This window comes from Mobula hypostoma, chromosome 17, assembly GCF_963921235.1.
Source record: "Mobula hypostoma chromosome 17, sMobHyp1.1, whole genome shotgun sequence".
NCBI classification, from domain to species: Eukaryota; Metazoa; Chordata; class Chondrichthyes; order Myliobatiformes; family Myliobatidae; genus Mobula; species Mobula hypostoma.
Genome location: NC_086113.1, coordinates 56,038,668 through 56,054,892, shown reverse-complemented (window position 1 = coordinate 56,054,892; position 16,225 = coordinate 56,038,668). Strand labels below are relative to the sequence as shown.

Sequence of the window (16,225 nt, the reverse complement as noted above, 5' to 3'; positions counted from 1 at the left end):
ACAGCTTTGAGAGACGGCAGGGCTGGTGGCCAATGGTTTCCAGTAGGGTTGTGAGGAGTCATGTTTGTGAACCCACCTGAGTACACTGTTCACAATATGGGACTTCGCGGCTCAACTTCAGACAAAGCAGGCTCAACATACAACGATGGACCAATGACAAGTAGCGTCCACTCACTGAAATCCATACTTTTAATTAAAGATAATCAGACTCAAAGCAACTATTCTATTGTTAGTACTGCAACATGAACATTGGGTTGAGAGGATCTCATTGAAACATAATTCTGACAGGGCTAAATAGATTGGATATAGGGAGTACATTTCCCCTTGCTGAGTGATCTAGGGAAAGGGGTCATAGTCTCAAGTTAGTCATCTGGCCCATCGATTCTGCTCTGTCATTTTATCAATGCCAAATTATTATTCCTCTCAACCCCATTCTCCTGCCTTCTCCCTGTAATCTTTGATGCCCGTACTAATCAAGAACTTATCAACCTCCATTTTAAATATACTTGGCCTCCACAGATATCTGTGGCCGTTTATTCCACAGATCTATCACCCTCTGGCTTAAGAAATTGCTCATCTCTACTCTAAAGGGACATAACTCTGAGGCAGTGCTCTCTGGCTCCCCACCCTCTCCATATTCACTCTATCTTGAGGCCCTCCATTGGTTGGGATTAACCACTGATGTCGCATCCCAGCTGTCTATTGCCTATTTGATACACAAACCAAGGCTGTACGATATGTGGCAGGGTCCCCATCTCCACACAGCTGATGAAACCAAAGAAACGCCAGAGACCGATATGATTTGGTACCAGCAGCATTGCAGGACTTGCCAGGCAGCATTGAACTCAATGTAGGACTACCTCTGGATTTTTCCCTCAGGGTTTACTCCTGAAGCCTTTCCCTTGAGAGGGTATAGCCGCAAGACAGCGGAGCTTTGAGATCAGAGTTTTTCTTCTCCTAGGTGAGCTGCCAAACATGGTTGACAAGCCCTTTTTGCCCAAAGCGATTGTTCTACCATTGGAAGCATATAATAGGCAGTGGGAGCTTATCCCCAATACCACCCCCAGCTATAACAACCATAAGAAACCCTCTCTATCTAGGCCTTTCAATACTCGATAGGTTTCAAAGGAATTTCTCCTCATTCTTCTAAATTCCACTGGGTACAAGCACAAACCTCCTCTGAACCTTCTCCAATGCCAGCTTAACCTTTCTTAGATAAAGGTCCAAAACTTCTCACAATAGTCCAAGTGCTCTGACGAATGCCTTACAAGGTAACATGACAAGTGATTCGAAACTAACAGACAGTCATTTCTTCACTCAGAGAATGATGAACCTCTGGGATGCAGTGCCATGGAAAAATTAATGCACTGAAAACAGATGGATTTTCTTGTAGATGCAAGAGACATTTAAGGGGTATGAATGAGGTATTGAGATGAAGATCAGCCACTCGTGTACTGATTGGCAAAGCAGACTCTAAGGGTCAAACAGCCTATTCCTACTTATTTCTGTGTTAATAATAGGTCATATGTTACAGTAGGTACATTGAAGGTGAATCTATCGAATTTGTTGCCACAGACGACTGTGGAGGTCAAGTCATTGGGAATATTTAGGGCAGAGGTTGACAGACTCTTGATTAGTCAGGGCACGAAGGGATATGGAGAGAATGCAGGAGGAGATTGGGGCTGAGAGGGAAAACAAATCAGCCATGATAGAATGGTAGACCAGACTCAATGGGCCAAATGGCCTGATTCTGCTCCTACATCTTATGGTCTTAATAGACTTGCAATATCTGCTACATCCTGGAAATATTCCAGCAGATACTAAATATAACACTGCTGTTCAAGGAAAAGAGGGAGAGAACAAAGGAACTTAGTCTGACTTTAGTCAGAAAAATGCTGATTAAGAATGTGGTTCAGGACCTCAGGAATCATAAGTACAGTCGGCATGGTTCTAAGAAGCAGAAATTGTGTTCCCAAGTTCAGTATTTTTTAATGGAGATAGCTAGCAGGCCAGGTAAAGGAACAAGTAAATGGAGTTGCAATACAAATGATAGTCATACAGAATAAGGTTGCTTTCAGTTGGAGATACATTGATGTGGATAAAGAACAGGTCAATCAGAAAACAGAATGGGAATAAACTATCATTTTCAAGGTGGCAGGATTTTACCAGTGGGTTGCCACCATGCCTGCAGTTACTCATAATCTTTCTACAACCTGCACTGACGTCAAAAGATAATTAAAATGGTGTGAAAAGTACCACGTGTCCAATTTTACAGGGATTGAGAGCAGGGTTAAAGGTAGAAAAGGCACTCAGGTGGCACACGGTGAAATATGCAGGAAGATTAAAGGTTATCCACTTTGATGGGAAGTGGAGAGAGGAAGAAGAACATGGCAGGAAAAGTTACAACGAACAGGTGGAAAGTCAAACGATGCACTGGTCTTCTGCAACATGTGGATTGTACTATGAAAACGAGGTCGTTTTTCTGCAATAGTATTAATTTTGGATGAGAGCACACTTGGCACGTTATGTGCAGTTTTGGTTGAAATACCCTCAAGAGATTTTGAACCTAGGTAATGCTGACTTACTAATGGTCCAATGACAAGGTTAGTCTGCAAGGATTGGTAGAATGAAACAGAACTATACTGACTGGAGGGTAGAGAGAATGTAATCTCATTGAAAGATACAAGACTCTGAGGAAGATTGTCAGATATTGAAAGGTTACTTCCTCAGGGTAGAGAGTCTAGGACTAGGGTATGTGGGCAGTCACTGAGGTTTGTGATAGAAAATTTCTTTGCGCAAAGACATTATGAATGTATGGAACACCTTACCTAAGAGAGCTACTAATTTTCTATAATTGAGATAGATTTGAGACTGTGATCAATGAATTCTGGGATACTACAGGATTCAGGGGTGTGAGATTGAAGCAGGGAGGTATGATTGAGTAACAGGGACAGTCACAATCCTGATCTCAGTGAACTGCAGAGCTGGCTTGGGGAACTACATGGTTGTCTGTGGTCTCTTGGAAGTGGAAGTGGGTGAATGATTCTATCCAACCCTAAGAATACACACACCCAAATCAATTCTAAAACACACATTAAAATTTTATCACAGAACAGGTATAACAAGCAGAACAACACTGTTGCTGGGAAAAATGTACACAATAACTGCCTCTCTGTGATAAAAGCTAACCAAGCGTTGAAGCAAAGGTAAAACTGCCACAGGGTCCTACCTCCACTTCAGCTGCCGTTGGCTCCTTATTAAAGCACATGTTCATCGTGTTTCTAGCTGTCCGATAAAATGTAGTCAACGATACCGATCGCCCCTGTGCACAAAAAGAAAACTCAATTTAGAGTCCAAGATAGTGTAACCATTCCTGTCCAACAATGTGGTCTCCCGGGACACCTTAGACCTAGGCAGGAGGCCAAGCACATTCTAATCAATCACTCTCCATCACCCAGATGGGCAAGTTTCCAGTCCTCCCTGACATGGGTGCCCCTTCCACATGGCAATGACACCCTGAGTGCCTCATCACACCACACTCAAAATCAGGATGTACTTCTATCATGTCAACCTGGGGGTGGGTGACACTGTTGGAGGCACTCTCCACTGGTTCCAATGATGAAGCACTGCCTGTGGTATCAGGTGGACCAGATATTACAGGTTCTCCCCAGGTAACAAATGCCTGATTTACAGACACACCATGAATACAAATGAATATCTGGGAGAACAGCGGAAAGGATGAGGATGGATTTGCCAGTTAATGCTGGTCTGGTCTGCGGGACTTCTACCTGCCAGGTGGAAACACGGGAGTTCCATCTGCCTTCTCCACCCCCAACCACAGCAGAGCTATAACAATCGGGCTGGTTGAGGCTCTGAGGTGACTACCTCACTGAGTCAGCGAGGCCAGCTGGCAGCCGCTCTTCCCCTGCCCGCACTCGCTCCATCGCTGTCTCTACGATCTCGTTGCTACTCATTTCAGTTTGAGTTGAAACAGTTTAGGAAGTCAATTGTGTTGTAAGCTGGGAACTGTCTGTTTATCCATTTCAAGCACTCCTGCATTTCTCACATAAGGATCCAATGACACTTAACAAGAGTAGAGTTTTCCCAGATTCAGGGACTATGCTGGTCCCTCAGGTTTGGCAGTGAGACGAATGGCGAGTGTCTACTTTAGGAAAGGCATCAGTAAAGTGATGGCTCCCAAGACCTGATAATAAGGTTCAAGTGCCACACAAAGACAGCAGAGGAAAATTTCCCGATGTCACGATATTGGTTGCCTGGATTTCTACCCTAACCCATAACGGTAATGTCCATCAAGAGTTGCTTAATCCTTCCCACAGCAAATCAATTGTTAGAGTTCACGAACAAACCTTACAGTACTATATTGCAACATACATCAAAGTTGCTGGTGAACGCAGCAGACCAAGCAGCATCTATAGGAAGAGGCGCAGTCGACGTTTCAGGCCGAGACCCTTCGTCAGGACTCCTGACGAAGGGTCTCGGCCTGAAACGTCGACTGCGCCTCTTCCTATAGATGTTGCTTGGCCTGCTGCGTTCACCAGAAACTTTGATGTATGTTGCTTGAATTTCCAGCATCTGCAGAATTCCTGTTGTTTGCGTTTAAAAAAAAGTACTATATTGCATTTAATTCACAAGCAATTACATCATTGCTGTAACACGAGAGTAAAGTTACTGTATTAACTCCGAATTAAATCCACTTTCCTCCCCAGAATGAAGAATTACTTTAACATAAAGGGTGGTACACAGTAGGTTGCGGTTAATGCACCATTTTACAGCGATTGGGGTTCACAAAGTATAAGTGCGCATGCACCGGTTGTGCATGCAGCCTGGTACAGCCGTTCCGATCTATTCTTTTACTTTCTTCTTCTTACTTTTTAATTTAGGTTATTTTTTGTATTTTTTTTCTCACGGTAACACGTCGAAGCTGCACCCTCTCTAACACGCTGGTAGAGAGAGTTTTATTTGGGTTTTCTTTAGCGCTGGAAACGGTTACATCCCGACACACGGGACAGAAGCAAGGTCACATTGTGTATTCCACAGACCAGCAAATACTGGCTGGCTCAGCTAACAGAGCGGCAGACACCCCTGCTGAAATCCGGAGGAAAACACACAGAGGGGGATCACAAAGCCGAGAAAAGAGGACCGGGTCGAGACAACAGAGACTTTTGGAGAAGAGGATTTCGGTGGGTAATACCGTTCCGGCTGACCAGAAGTGCACTTGAGAGCGGTAAGCGTAAAGGAGTTCCATGCTTACTGATCTGGTTAACAATAGATGGTGCAATCCGGGGTATATTACGATCGAGGAACGCGTTTGCAGACTGGATATTGAACTTTTTACTGTTGGACTTCGGCCACATTCCACCGTGATACAACACTTGGCAGCACGGGAGGTTGTTCCTGCCTTTGGCCATCAAACGTGCAGCTCCTTCCGTGGAGGGTCAGACACCCTGAGCCAATAGACTGGTCCTGGACTTATTTTCCATCTGGCATAGTTTGCATTTTGTTGTTTGATTGTTGGGGTTTTTTGTATTGCTATATTTACGCTCTATTCTTGGTTGGTGCGGCTGTAACGAAACCAAATTTCCCTCGGGATTAATAAAGTATATCTATCTATCTATCAATTCCCACAGCTGCCCGTAAAGAGTTAGCACACCCTCCCCGTGACTGTGTGGCTTTCCTCTTGGTGCTCTGGTTTCCTCCCACATTCCAAAGATTTATGGATTAATAGGTGACAAGGGTGTAAGTGGGTGGCGCAGGCTCATTGGGCTGGAAGGGCCTGCATCTCTAAATAAAAACTCGTAACAAATACTTGACCAGAAAACGCATCTTAAGTTTCATATAGCAATCTTCTAAAAGTTCTACAAGTCTCAAATCCAGTTGTGTTCATCTCTTCAGAACAGCCATGTGGACACAGTAAGATCGGACTAATGCAATGATGATATATGACATTTATTTTAAAAGGTTTACTGGTTGGGGTATAGATACTGTGCAACAGGATGTGAAAATCAGCCCTGCGTTTATGATTGGTGCACGGTAATTTTGTTCCCTATCACAAATGTTACAAGAGCTCTCTTTTACTCTCTCATTCAAAAGGCTGCACCTCTGATTCTGTACGTCCTCTGCATTACATTGGATGATAATGCTAGATCTTGAATTCGTATCTCAAGTGCTGTGGCTGGGAGCCTCTATTCTTTGACTCAGTGCAAGAGGGTTTACCACTGCAGTGGGGAAGTAGTCACCTGCTCTTAATTGTAAGTGTTTGTACATGGACATATCAATTAGTATCGTCAGTTAACATTACAACAGTAGACATACTGAAGTCAGAACAGAGGGCAGTTATTCATTCTACTGTGGAATAATAGTAAAGACTATTAGAAGCACATACACAGCCAATGTTAATTAATGCAAGCACAGCCCTACTTAACCACAAGTCTGATGCCAATAGACTTCATTTCTTTGTGGTTAACCAATCATAAAATTGACTATTTTATCAGAATGAGAAACAGCAGCACAAATAAACTGGATAAATCACAAAGTAAACACTTAAAAAATTTTTTCCCTAACATTTGAAATTATTTTGAAGACATTAAGGATATATTAACATGTTAGGCAAATACAATTCATCCTTAACATAATGACATTATGAAGAAACTCCAATGATGAGCTTCAACAGACAGTAGTATTTAATGTCAGTTGCTGGGTAAATTTTATTGTGTATTTAATATTTCAGTAATAATTGAGTAATCTTGTAAATATATTGCTTGATTAAGCATTCATTTATATAACTAATTATAAAAATATGTGAATTACATACATCATCACGCTACCATGTCATACGTGCATTTATATAACTAATTATAAAAATACGTGAATTACATACATCATCACGCTACCATGTCATACGTGCATGCCTTATTTCAAGTAAACACAACTTTAAGACTATGAACTCCTGTATCTTCCTTTGAATTAGTTTAATGTTTTGAAAATAAAAAATATAACAGTGGCAAGTAGGTATTTTTAAAATGAACCCAAGACAGCTACTGGCACAGCAAGATGTTCAAATTTTTTTTAAATGCAGTGAGAAATGGCAAGTAAATAAATGCAGCCCACCCACGTGCAGAGACTGTTGAGTTAAAATGGGCAGAAAACAGAAGAATTCACTAGTTCATGAAGAATGACTACCAGGTGATACTAATCATTAAAAAAAGAGCAGAAATGATTGGCTACATTAGAATGCTGCTGCATTTGATTCCACAAGAGATAACTGGCTCATGCATTGTGAGCTAATTGAACAATCTTTTTATGCAAATGGAATAGCCAATGAGAAACAAGTACCAATTCTGCTGAATGCATTAAAGGCATACAGTTTACTTCAAAGTTTGACTGCTCCAACCAAACCAGGAGCAATTAGCTTTGCTTACATTGTCAAAGTAATGCAGGAACACTTAGCTATTATTGACTGAAGAATGCTTTAGGTTTCATAAGCGGAATCAAAAGGAAGGGGAGTCCATTTTAGCGTACGTGGCTGAAGTGAAGAGATTGTCTGAGTATCATCAGTTCAATGATTGGCTTAATGATACACTGAGAGAACATTTAGTTTGTGGAATCTTACAAGATAGCATTCAAAAATGACTTCTAACTCAAAATTCACGTTTATAAGAGCAATTGAAATTGATGTTTCAATGGAAACCACAGACACAATTGAGTTGCAGTCAAGAATGAAAGTGAGCATGAACAAGATTGCAATGTCTAAACAGAAAATTGCCTGGCTGAAAAAATTGCGTTAACTTTGTGGCAGGGGCTCACATTCACCAGGCCAATGCAGGTTTAAAGGCGAAACTTGCAGAAAATGCAATAAAATAGGACACATACAAAGAGCATGTTGGGCAGACAAAAAATAAATAGACTGCACAGAGCAGAGAAAAAGCTAAAGTCAAGTTGAATTTTTAAAAAGAGCACTAATCTGCATGCTGTTGATGAAAAATCTGATAATGATGAGAGGACTGCGTAGCCTTGAGCTTTAAAATGTGCAAACTAGCAATAGCCAAACAATATAACTAACACCAGAAGTGAACCGCAAATTAATTTAAATGAAATTGGACACTGGCGCAATTTGCATGCCACAATCTCTGCAATGAAGGCAACCAAAAGCAAATTAAGAATTGTACTGGATGATGCCACTTTCTCCATGCCAAACACCATGAACCGTTACTCAACAGAGGGTAAACAGGTGTCGATGCCAAGCTCCATGCCTCTGGCTAGAGATCATATTGGACGAAGGAAGGACCATGTTGCTCAGAGGAATCATGAAAGTGACAAAAGCAGTGGTCTGATTACAACAGTTTTTGTAGGCAAATATCTGAAAAAGCTTCTGATACATTAATCTGGCAGTTACTTGCTAAATGTGGCTTGATTTTAAGCTCAAAGAGCGTTCAAGGAGCTTCAGGAAAGTTGCAAGCACTTGTTTTTTTTTGTCTGTATAAAGAACCAGAATCTATTCTGCATGAATTAAGGTCATTGTATGAACTTCAACTGGGTGACAAAAAGCTGCTTGTGAAAGTAGATGCAAAGACCAAAGCCCAGCTGAGTGAATGGAAGGTTAAAAAGAAAGGAGATAAGAAAACAAAAGATTTGTCAGATGATGTGGATTTGCAAATCAAGAGGAGAGATCAGATCGTAAAGGGAGGAATAGAAGGATTAATAAGAGGAATAGTCCAGTGAACTAAATGACCTCCCCAAGATCAAGATGCACAAACTAGAAGACAAAAAAGGAAGGAGAAATAAAAGGTGTCCAGTGCTGTCAGAACTACGTCCTGCAATTTCAGAGTCAATTCTTACAACTACCAAGGAGGAGGCACCAGAACCTGAGATTGTTTCATAGAACAAGTCTCACCTGCCAGGCAAAGGAAGATGTCAGGAAAGATGTTATCTCACAAGAGAAAGGAATCCTTTAGGCCTGAATGGGACAATTTAAAATTTATTATGCTGTGGATGTCTGTATAGTAGTTGTATTGTGCATATAGTCGAGATGCATTCTATATTGAGTTGGCGTTTATGCCTAAGCAGGGAGGAGTGTTGTGTATTTAATATTTCCAGTAACAGGAGTAATATTATAAATATATTGTTTGATTAAGCATTCTTTTTTTAAACTAATTCATTACAGGTTATATGTACAAGTACGTGAATGGCATACATCATAATGGCACCACATCATGGTGTGGGTGGAGAATTGGTTAGCAGACAGGAAGCAAAGAGTGGGACCTTTTCAGAATGGCAGGCAGTGACTAGTGGGGTACCGCAAGGCTCAGTGCTGGGACCCCAGTTGTTTACAATATATATTAATGACTTGGATGAGGGAATTAAATGCAGCATCTCCAAGTTTGCGGATGACACGAAGCTGGGTGGCAGTGTTAGCTGTGAGGAGGATGCTAAGAGGATGCAGGGTGACATGGATAGGTTGGGTGAGTGGGCAAATTCATGGCAGATGCAATTTAATGTGGATAAATGTGAAGTTATCCACTTTGGTGGCAAAAATAGGAAAACAGATTATTATCTAAATGGTGGCCGATTAGGAAAAGGGGAGGTGCAACGAGACCTGGGTGTCATTATACACCAGTCATTGAAAGTAGGCATGCAGGTACAGCAGGCGGTGAAAAAGGCGAATGGTATGCTGGCATTTATAGCGAGAGGATTCGAGTACAGGAGCAGGGAGGTACTACTGCAGTTGTACAAGGCCTTGGTGAGACCACACCTGGAGTATTGTGTGCAGTTTTGGTCCCCTAATCTGAGGAAAGACATCCTTGCCATAGAGGGAGTACAAAGAAGGTTCACCAGATTGATTCCTGGGTTGGCAGGACTTTCATATGAAGAAAGACTGGATGAACTGGGCTTGTACTCATTGGAATTTAGAAGATTGAGGGGGGATCTGATTGAAACGTATAAAATCCTAAAGGGATTGGACAGGCTAGATGCAGGAAGATTGTTCCTGATGTTGGGGAAGTCCAGAAAGAGGGGCCACAGTTTGAGGATAGAGGGGAAGCCTTTTAGGACCGAGATTAGGAAAAACTTCTTCACACAGAGAGTGGTGAATCTGTGGAATTCTCTGCCACAGGAAACAGTTGAGGCCAGTTCATTGGCTATATTTAAGAGGGAGTTAGATATGGCCCTTGTGGCTACAGGGGTCAGGGGGTATGGAGGGAAGGCTGGGGTGGGGTTCTGAGTTGGATGATCAGCCATGATCATAATAAATGGCGGTGCAGGCTCGAAGGGCCGAATGGCCTACTCCTGCACCTATTTTCTATGTTTCTATGTTTCTATAAGTACATGCCTTACTTAAAGTGAAAACGAAACTAAGACACCCATCTTTTGGGATCCCTTGGTTCTCTTTCGATTAATTTAATGTTTTGGAGAGAAAAAACGTAACAAGATATGGTAATATGTAGAGATATGTGAATTGCATACGTCATCACACTGTCATGTGAGACGTGCACACCTCGCTTAAAGTTAGACTCACATTTCGAATTCTTGTGTCTTCCTTTGAATTACTTTAATGTTTTGAAGTTACAAAACATAACAATTGCCAGGACTGTCCAACATGGCCAATGTTGTATTGGACTAACAAGTGCTTCCTCTTCTTAACTTAATGTGCTGTAGAATGCTTGAGAGTGAAAACTCAACTTTAGAGTACACATGTTTACAGAAACTGAACTGTGAATAAAAGAACTAAGTTCTATCTTGCTGAAAATTTAGATTTAAAAAATGAATGTTCCATGAGTCATATCTGACTCTGTGTGATTCAACTATCAACTGGGAACATGCACTTTTTCTCAAAAGGTTATTCTCAAAATTGTCATAGAATAGCAAAGGAACTTTTTCTAAAATATGAAAGACAAAATTCAATATAAAATGAGGGCTCTTGTTTGCCAATTTTCTCTCTTCTTTACCAAAGGTACAGTTGTAAAGTGAAACCAAATGGTAAGCATGCCAGTGGAAGGACTGCTTTTGAAGGTGCATACCAAAGAATACTACCAGGAGGCATTAAAGGCATCTCCAATTCGGACCCATCTGATATCTCCATCTGGGGAGGTGTTTTTCAATCTGAGGAATGAAAATCCAACCAAGACTGGGAAGAAAGCTGATGTTCTATACACAAAGGTCTGACATGGCATTAAAGCCAAGATTCTTGGTCTTGAAAGCAGAGTGGCATGTTGCCTTAAGAATGAAGTAGGTCCTTCTAAAATTTAATTAAAACCAGTTGGTAAGGGTTGAGAAAACAGCAACTAAGCATTCAGAAACGGGAGCAGTGAACACTGTGGAGGGGAGGGATGGGCTGTGTGGGCAGAAAGGTGACCAGTGAAAGGCAGTATGTTCAGTAGCAAGGTGGAAGTTCTACCATCATGATCTCCAGAAAACAATGGTATAAGAGTGCTTTTTTAACATTTGAAAAGTTGCATTGAAAACCTTTTTGCATTGAAATATTTTTTAAACAAATCTATATGTTACTTTACGATGTTTCTTTTCAACAAGTTCTTAATATAACAACAAATTTGGACTAGGTTGCTCATCATTTAAGTATAAACAATGAGTGGAAAAATGTCATTAGTTTAGTTAAAAGCCAACAGAAGATTATTTCATGGCAGTGGAGTGAAGTTGTGCACTTACTAGATGAATAACCAGTGTTCTGGACCATTGATCCAGAGAAAAAGGGACAGGAAATAGAACAAGATGTAGTCATTCATGTACCTTTTCCCCTCCCACTCCCTACAGCTGCTTCACTAGTCAACAGGGTCCTGGTTTACTTTACACATCACAGACACTTCCTAGCAGGATTAACATTGCTTACTAGTGCAGCTTTTATTAAACTGCTGATATAGCTCATTTGTACTGACTGGGTCAGCCATTTTCTTTCAAATGACCTTTACTCTGATCTCAGTGTTGACCTGTGTGGCACCCTATTAGTCAGTCTCCCAACCAGAACAAGCAGCATTTAGTCATATGCTGTTTACCGTCCTCTAACTAGTCCTCAATCCCACAGTAAATCACCCCCAATAGTGAGCAATCTGGCCTTCTTTATTAATCTCTTACGTGGCACCTAACTTAAGGCCTTCTGTGATTGGAATCCTTCAAAATATCTGGGAAATTTAAATTCAACTAAGGTAACATGGATAGCTTTGGTTATCAACACTGAACATAGTGGATTTTTGTAAAAATCAATCTAATTTATAAAGATCCTTCAAATAATCTGCTGTCCTCACCCTGTTTGGTCTCTGCATGAGTGCAGGCCTATTGACGCGCTAAACTTTTAATACCAAACTGTTCAGCAACAATGTTTTCTTATTTTAAAAATGAGATGATGTCAGTGCAGGTTACTTAGCAAATTAAGTTCTCTCAATGAAGAATCCTTATATACAGACAGAGATGGCAGACTTTCATTACTGTCCTAAACATCAGCTGCGTAGCAGGCAGTAAGTACATAATTAAGAATTGTTTATTAGGCTGGATTTATTGAAGTAGATAAGACCTTAAGACCATAAGACATAGGAGCAGAATTAGGCCACCTGGCCCATCGAGTCTTCTCTGCCATTTCATCATAGAAGAAGAAGAAGAAGAAAGCCCTCAACTCTGAGTGGTGTCATCAGGACGCTGACATGACGTTTTTTTTTAACGAAGCCAAGTTGCTAGCTCGATGCTCAACCCAGCACAGATGGAAAGCGTGCAAAGGAGCCAGCTGGATTCGAACTTGGAAGCCTTCGCTCCTGAGTCCGGCACTGATGCCACTACACTACCAGCCGGCCCGCCATTTCATCACGGCTGATCCATTTTCTCCTCTCAGCCCCAATCTCCTGCCTCCCCTGCTTCATCTCCTGCCCAATCAAGAATTCTGGCCTCCACAACTGCCAGTGGCAAAGAATTCCACAGATTCTCCACTCTCTGGCTAAAGAAATTCTTCATCTCCATTCTAAAAGGTGGTACCTTTATTCTGAGGCTGTGTCCTCTGGTCTTAAGCTATCCCACCATATGAAATATCTTTTCCACAACCACTCTATTAAGGCCTTTCACCATTCAAATAGATTTCAGTGAGGTCACCTCTCACTCTTCTGAATTCCAGTGATTACAGGCCCAGAGCCATCAAACACTCTTCACTTGACAAGCTGTTCAAACCTAGAATCAGTTTCATGAATTTCCTTTGAACCCTCTCCAATGTCAGCACATCCTTTCTAAGATAAGGGGTCCAAAACTGCTCACAGTACTCCAAGTGAGACCTAACCAGTGTTTCATAACATCTCAACATAACATCCTTACTTTGATATTCTAGTTCTCTTGAAATGAATGCCAACATTGCATTTTCCTTCCTCACCATAGACCCAGCCTGCAAATTAACTTTTAGGGAACCCTGCACAAAGATAGTAGTGTTCAGGCCGCCTGAACCAAGATCAAAAGCATGGAATGGTGATAGACCTGCAAACGCATCCACAAGAACTACAGAGATTAGTGCTCCTTGCTTGCATGAGAGGACACCCGCAGAGAAACAAGGGAACAGCCTAGAGTGGCTTAAGGTTGGAGAAGTCGTGGTAATTCTAAATGTGAAACCAATCACGTGATGTATTCAGAAGCTTTTTTAAAAAAAATAGAATGACTGGACGAGGTCAGAGGAGGAGAGGAGGTTACTCAGCAAGTAAAATTACTAGACTGAATGATTACCTTTGCTCGTACTGTAGGTTACTTTTATGATTCTCTTAATTTAAAGAATGTGATGGTGCAAGGCAGTTCAATCTCCCGACATCAAATACCAGTGAATTAGTCAATAAATTCTGAAAATGGATCATTAGACTGTGAAACTCTGCCAACAAGAGTGGTATGTGGCATCAATAAAAAGGGAGGTCGAACAACATTTCCAGTCGTGCAGATGATCACCTGGTGCAGACACAGAAAGCGGAGAACTTCCGATCACTTAATGCCTGGGTTAATTTGCCTTCCTGATCCAGCTGTGAGCATCAAGACTGACCCAGCCAACAAAATATTTCTGGGACAGGGCTAAAATTACACTTTGCAGATGACTTTTAGATCAGCAAACAGGCGTAGATATCATTAGGATACTGGATCACCTGGAGCCCAGCAACATGACATCTCTGCACATTGGCTCACAAAATGTAGGGGGAGGGGGGGAGATTTGTTTTACATGAAACAGTGTGAAACACAACACATCTTTCTTTAAACAGCCACCATGGTAACCCTTTACAGGAGTGAGCAATAACCAGTACGCTGGGAGAGATGGGAAGGAGAGAGGACGTAGAAAGGAGGAAGGTTGGGAAGAACTAGGCTTTTAATAAGCCGGTACAACTGTTGTTTGCATTTAAAACAGCAGAACCATAAATAGTTCACCACACAGGAGACTGCTCAGCCCATCGTACCTTTGATGGTCATAAAACTTCAGCCCAACCTACCCTCCGCTCCCGAGATGAGGTCTACAACCACGCCAGTCAGGATTCTGCTCTGCCACCCTCTCAGGCAGTGAGCTCGGGAGCCTCACCATCTTCTGATGAAAAGTTATTTGCTGCTCTACCTTTTATTCCTTCTGCAAATTACTTGCACTCTAAGCCCCTGGTTTTTGACACCCCTGATAAGGTAGATGTCTTCCCTGCTCATTGTGACCCCTGATTATTTTATTCATTTGTGGCATCTGTGAGCCTCCTGTGTTCCAATGGAAATTGCCTTACCTTATCCAATCTTTCCTCAGAGCTACAATTTTCCAGTGATGGCAATACTACTTTAAATCGCCTTGGCACCCTCTCTCATGCACACACATCTCTGCTCTAATGCAAAGACCCATAATGTATGCAGAACTTGTGCCCTAATCTCGGTAATACAACTCAAACAGAACTCCTGCTTTTGCATTGTGTCTCAGCTAGAAAAAGGGAAGGACTCCACATGCTTTTACAGCCACCTTTAAGGAACTATGGATATACACTCCCTCTGTACCACAGTGTCTGATATCCTCCTGTTTAATGTCTATTTCCTTGCCTTAAGGCATTTCTGGAAATGTAATGTTAGAACTCAACACCAAAGCTAACTAAGACTAAGACTTCATTTCACTTGCATCTGTTTTTCAAATTAATTTTTCATCCTTCAAAATTTACAGGGTGTTGTCAGAACTGGATTATATGATACCAACCACAAAAGGATTGAAGTACGTTTACCACAAGCCTAAAGACCATTTAGGCTGTTCAGAACTCATGAATACCCAAGAACCATTTCCCTTTCAAATGCTCATTATGAATGTATCAACAGCCCTAAGTGCTTCGAGTAAATCAGGCAGCATTAAGCAAATTATCTTGAAAATGTTCCTGAGCCAAATATAAATTATTAGCTTTAGAGTCATAACCTGACACTGTTCTGTATGTGTAGCAATGCAATTTTTTGTACCAACCTGAAGCCAAACCTCTTTAGTTGAACAATCAAGGACTTCACCTTTAGCTACTTATTGGTGTATCAAAGGGTTCTGCTGATAAAGTGAGCAAACAGATTCTTGTGATAGCTACATAATGAGCAGGCATAATTCATTGTACATCTTCAGCTTATAAATATCAAGAGTGTGTTGTCACTATTATAAAGCAAATCTATTTGGATGTAGATTATGTGAATGCACACACCTTGTATATACACTTGTACAAGTCACTGAGAATTTCATCATCCTCTTCACTCTCCTTTTCCTGAGGAAACAGTCGCCGCCTGCCTGTTTTCAAATCAGAGTCTGTTAAATCTTTTAGCTTCTTCCGGAAGCCGTTTTTATGCACCACACCATTTACCAGCCCGTTTTTTGGCTCAAACCTGGGCAGAGACTGAGACTTGTATGTGTTATCTGAATGTGCTTCCAGGGGTCCTTTCCTCTTCTCCAGGTTCTCTTTTTCCTTCAACACCTCCCTCTCTAGCCTCTTGTGCTCGTCCTGTGAGAGAGAGTCATACGAGAGTAGGAACTGGCAGTAAGCCTCTTGCAGCTTGGCCAGCCTGTCTTGTGCAGTTTTGGGGATTCGCAGCATGTCTGCCAATTTATTCCACTTCTTGAGGTCAGTCACTTGCTGCATGCCACCCATTTCGTTGATCAGCTGGTAAAACCGAGCCAAGTCCAACTCGCATCCTCCTACGACAGAGAAACAGATCAATATCCCAAGCTTCAGCCAATACCACTGTAGCTACATTCAGAACCGCA

General features: G+C 41.6%; 1 protein-coding gene across 1 annotated transcript in view; it reads right to left on the bottom strand.

Annotated features, from left to right (window-relative positions):
* LOC134358046 (protein Jumonji-like) overlaps positions 1-16,225 on the bottom strand; it is a 375,614-nt gene that overhangs the window by 33,360 nt on the left and 326,029 nt on the right. The window contains exons 8-9 of the mRNA XM_063069931.1: positions 15,669-16,156; positions 3,230-3,322 (exon numbers count right to left, since the gene is read on the bottom strand). Coding sequence (XP_062926001.1) covers positions 3,230-3,322; positions 15,669-16,156 — 581 coding nt within the window. The remainder of the gene's footprint in view (positions 1-3,229; positions 3,323-15,668; positions 16,157-16,225) is intronic.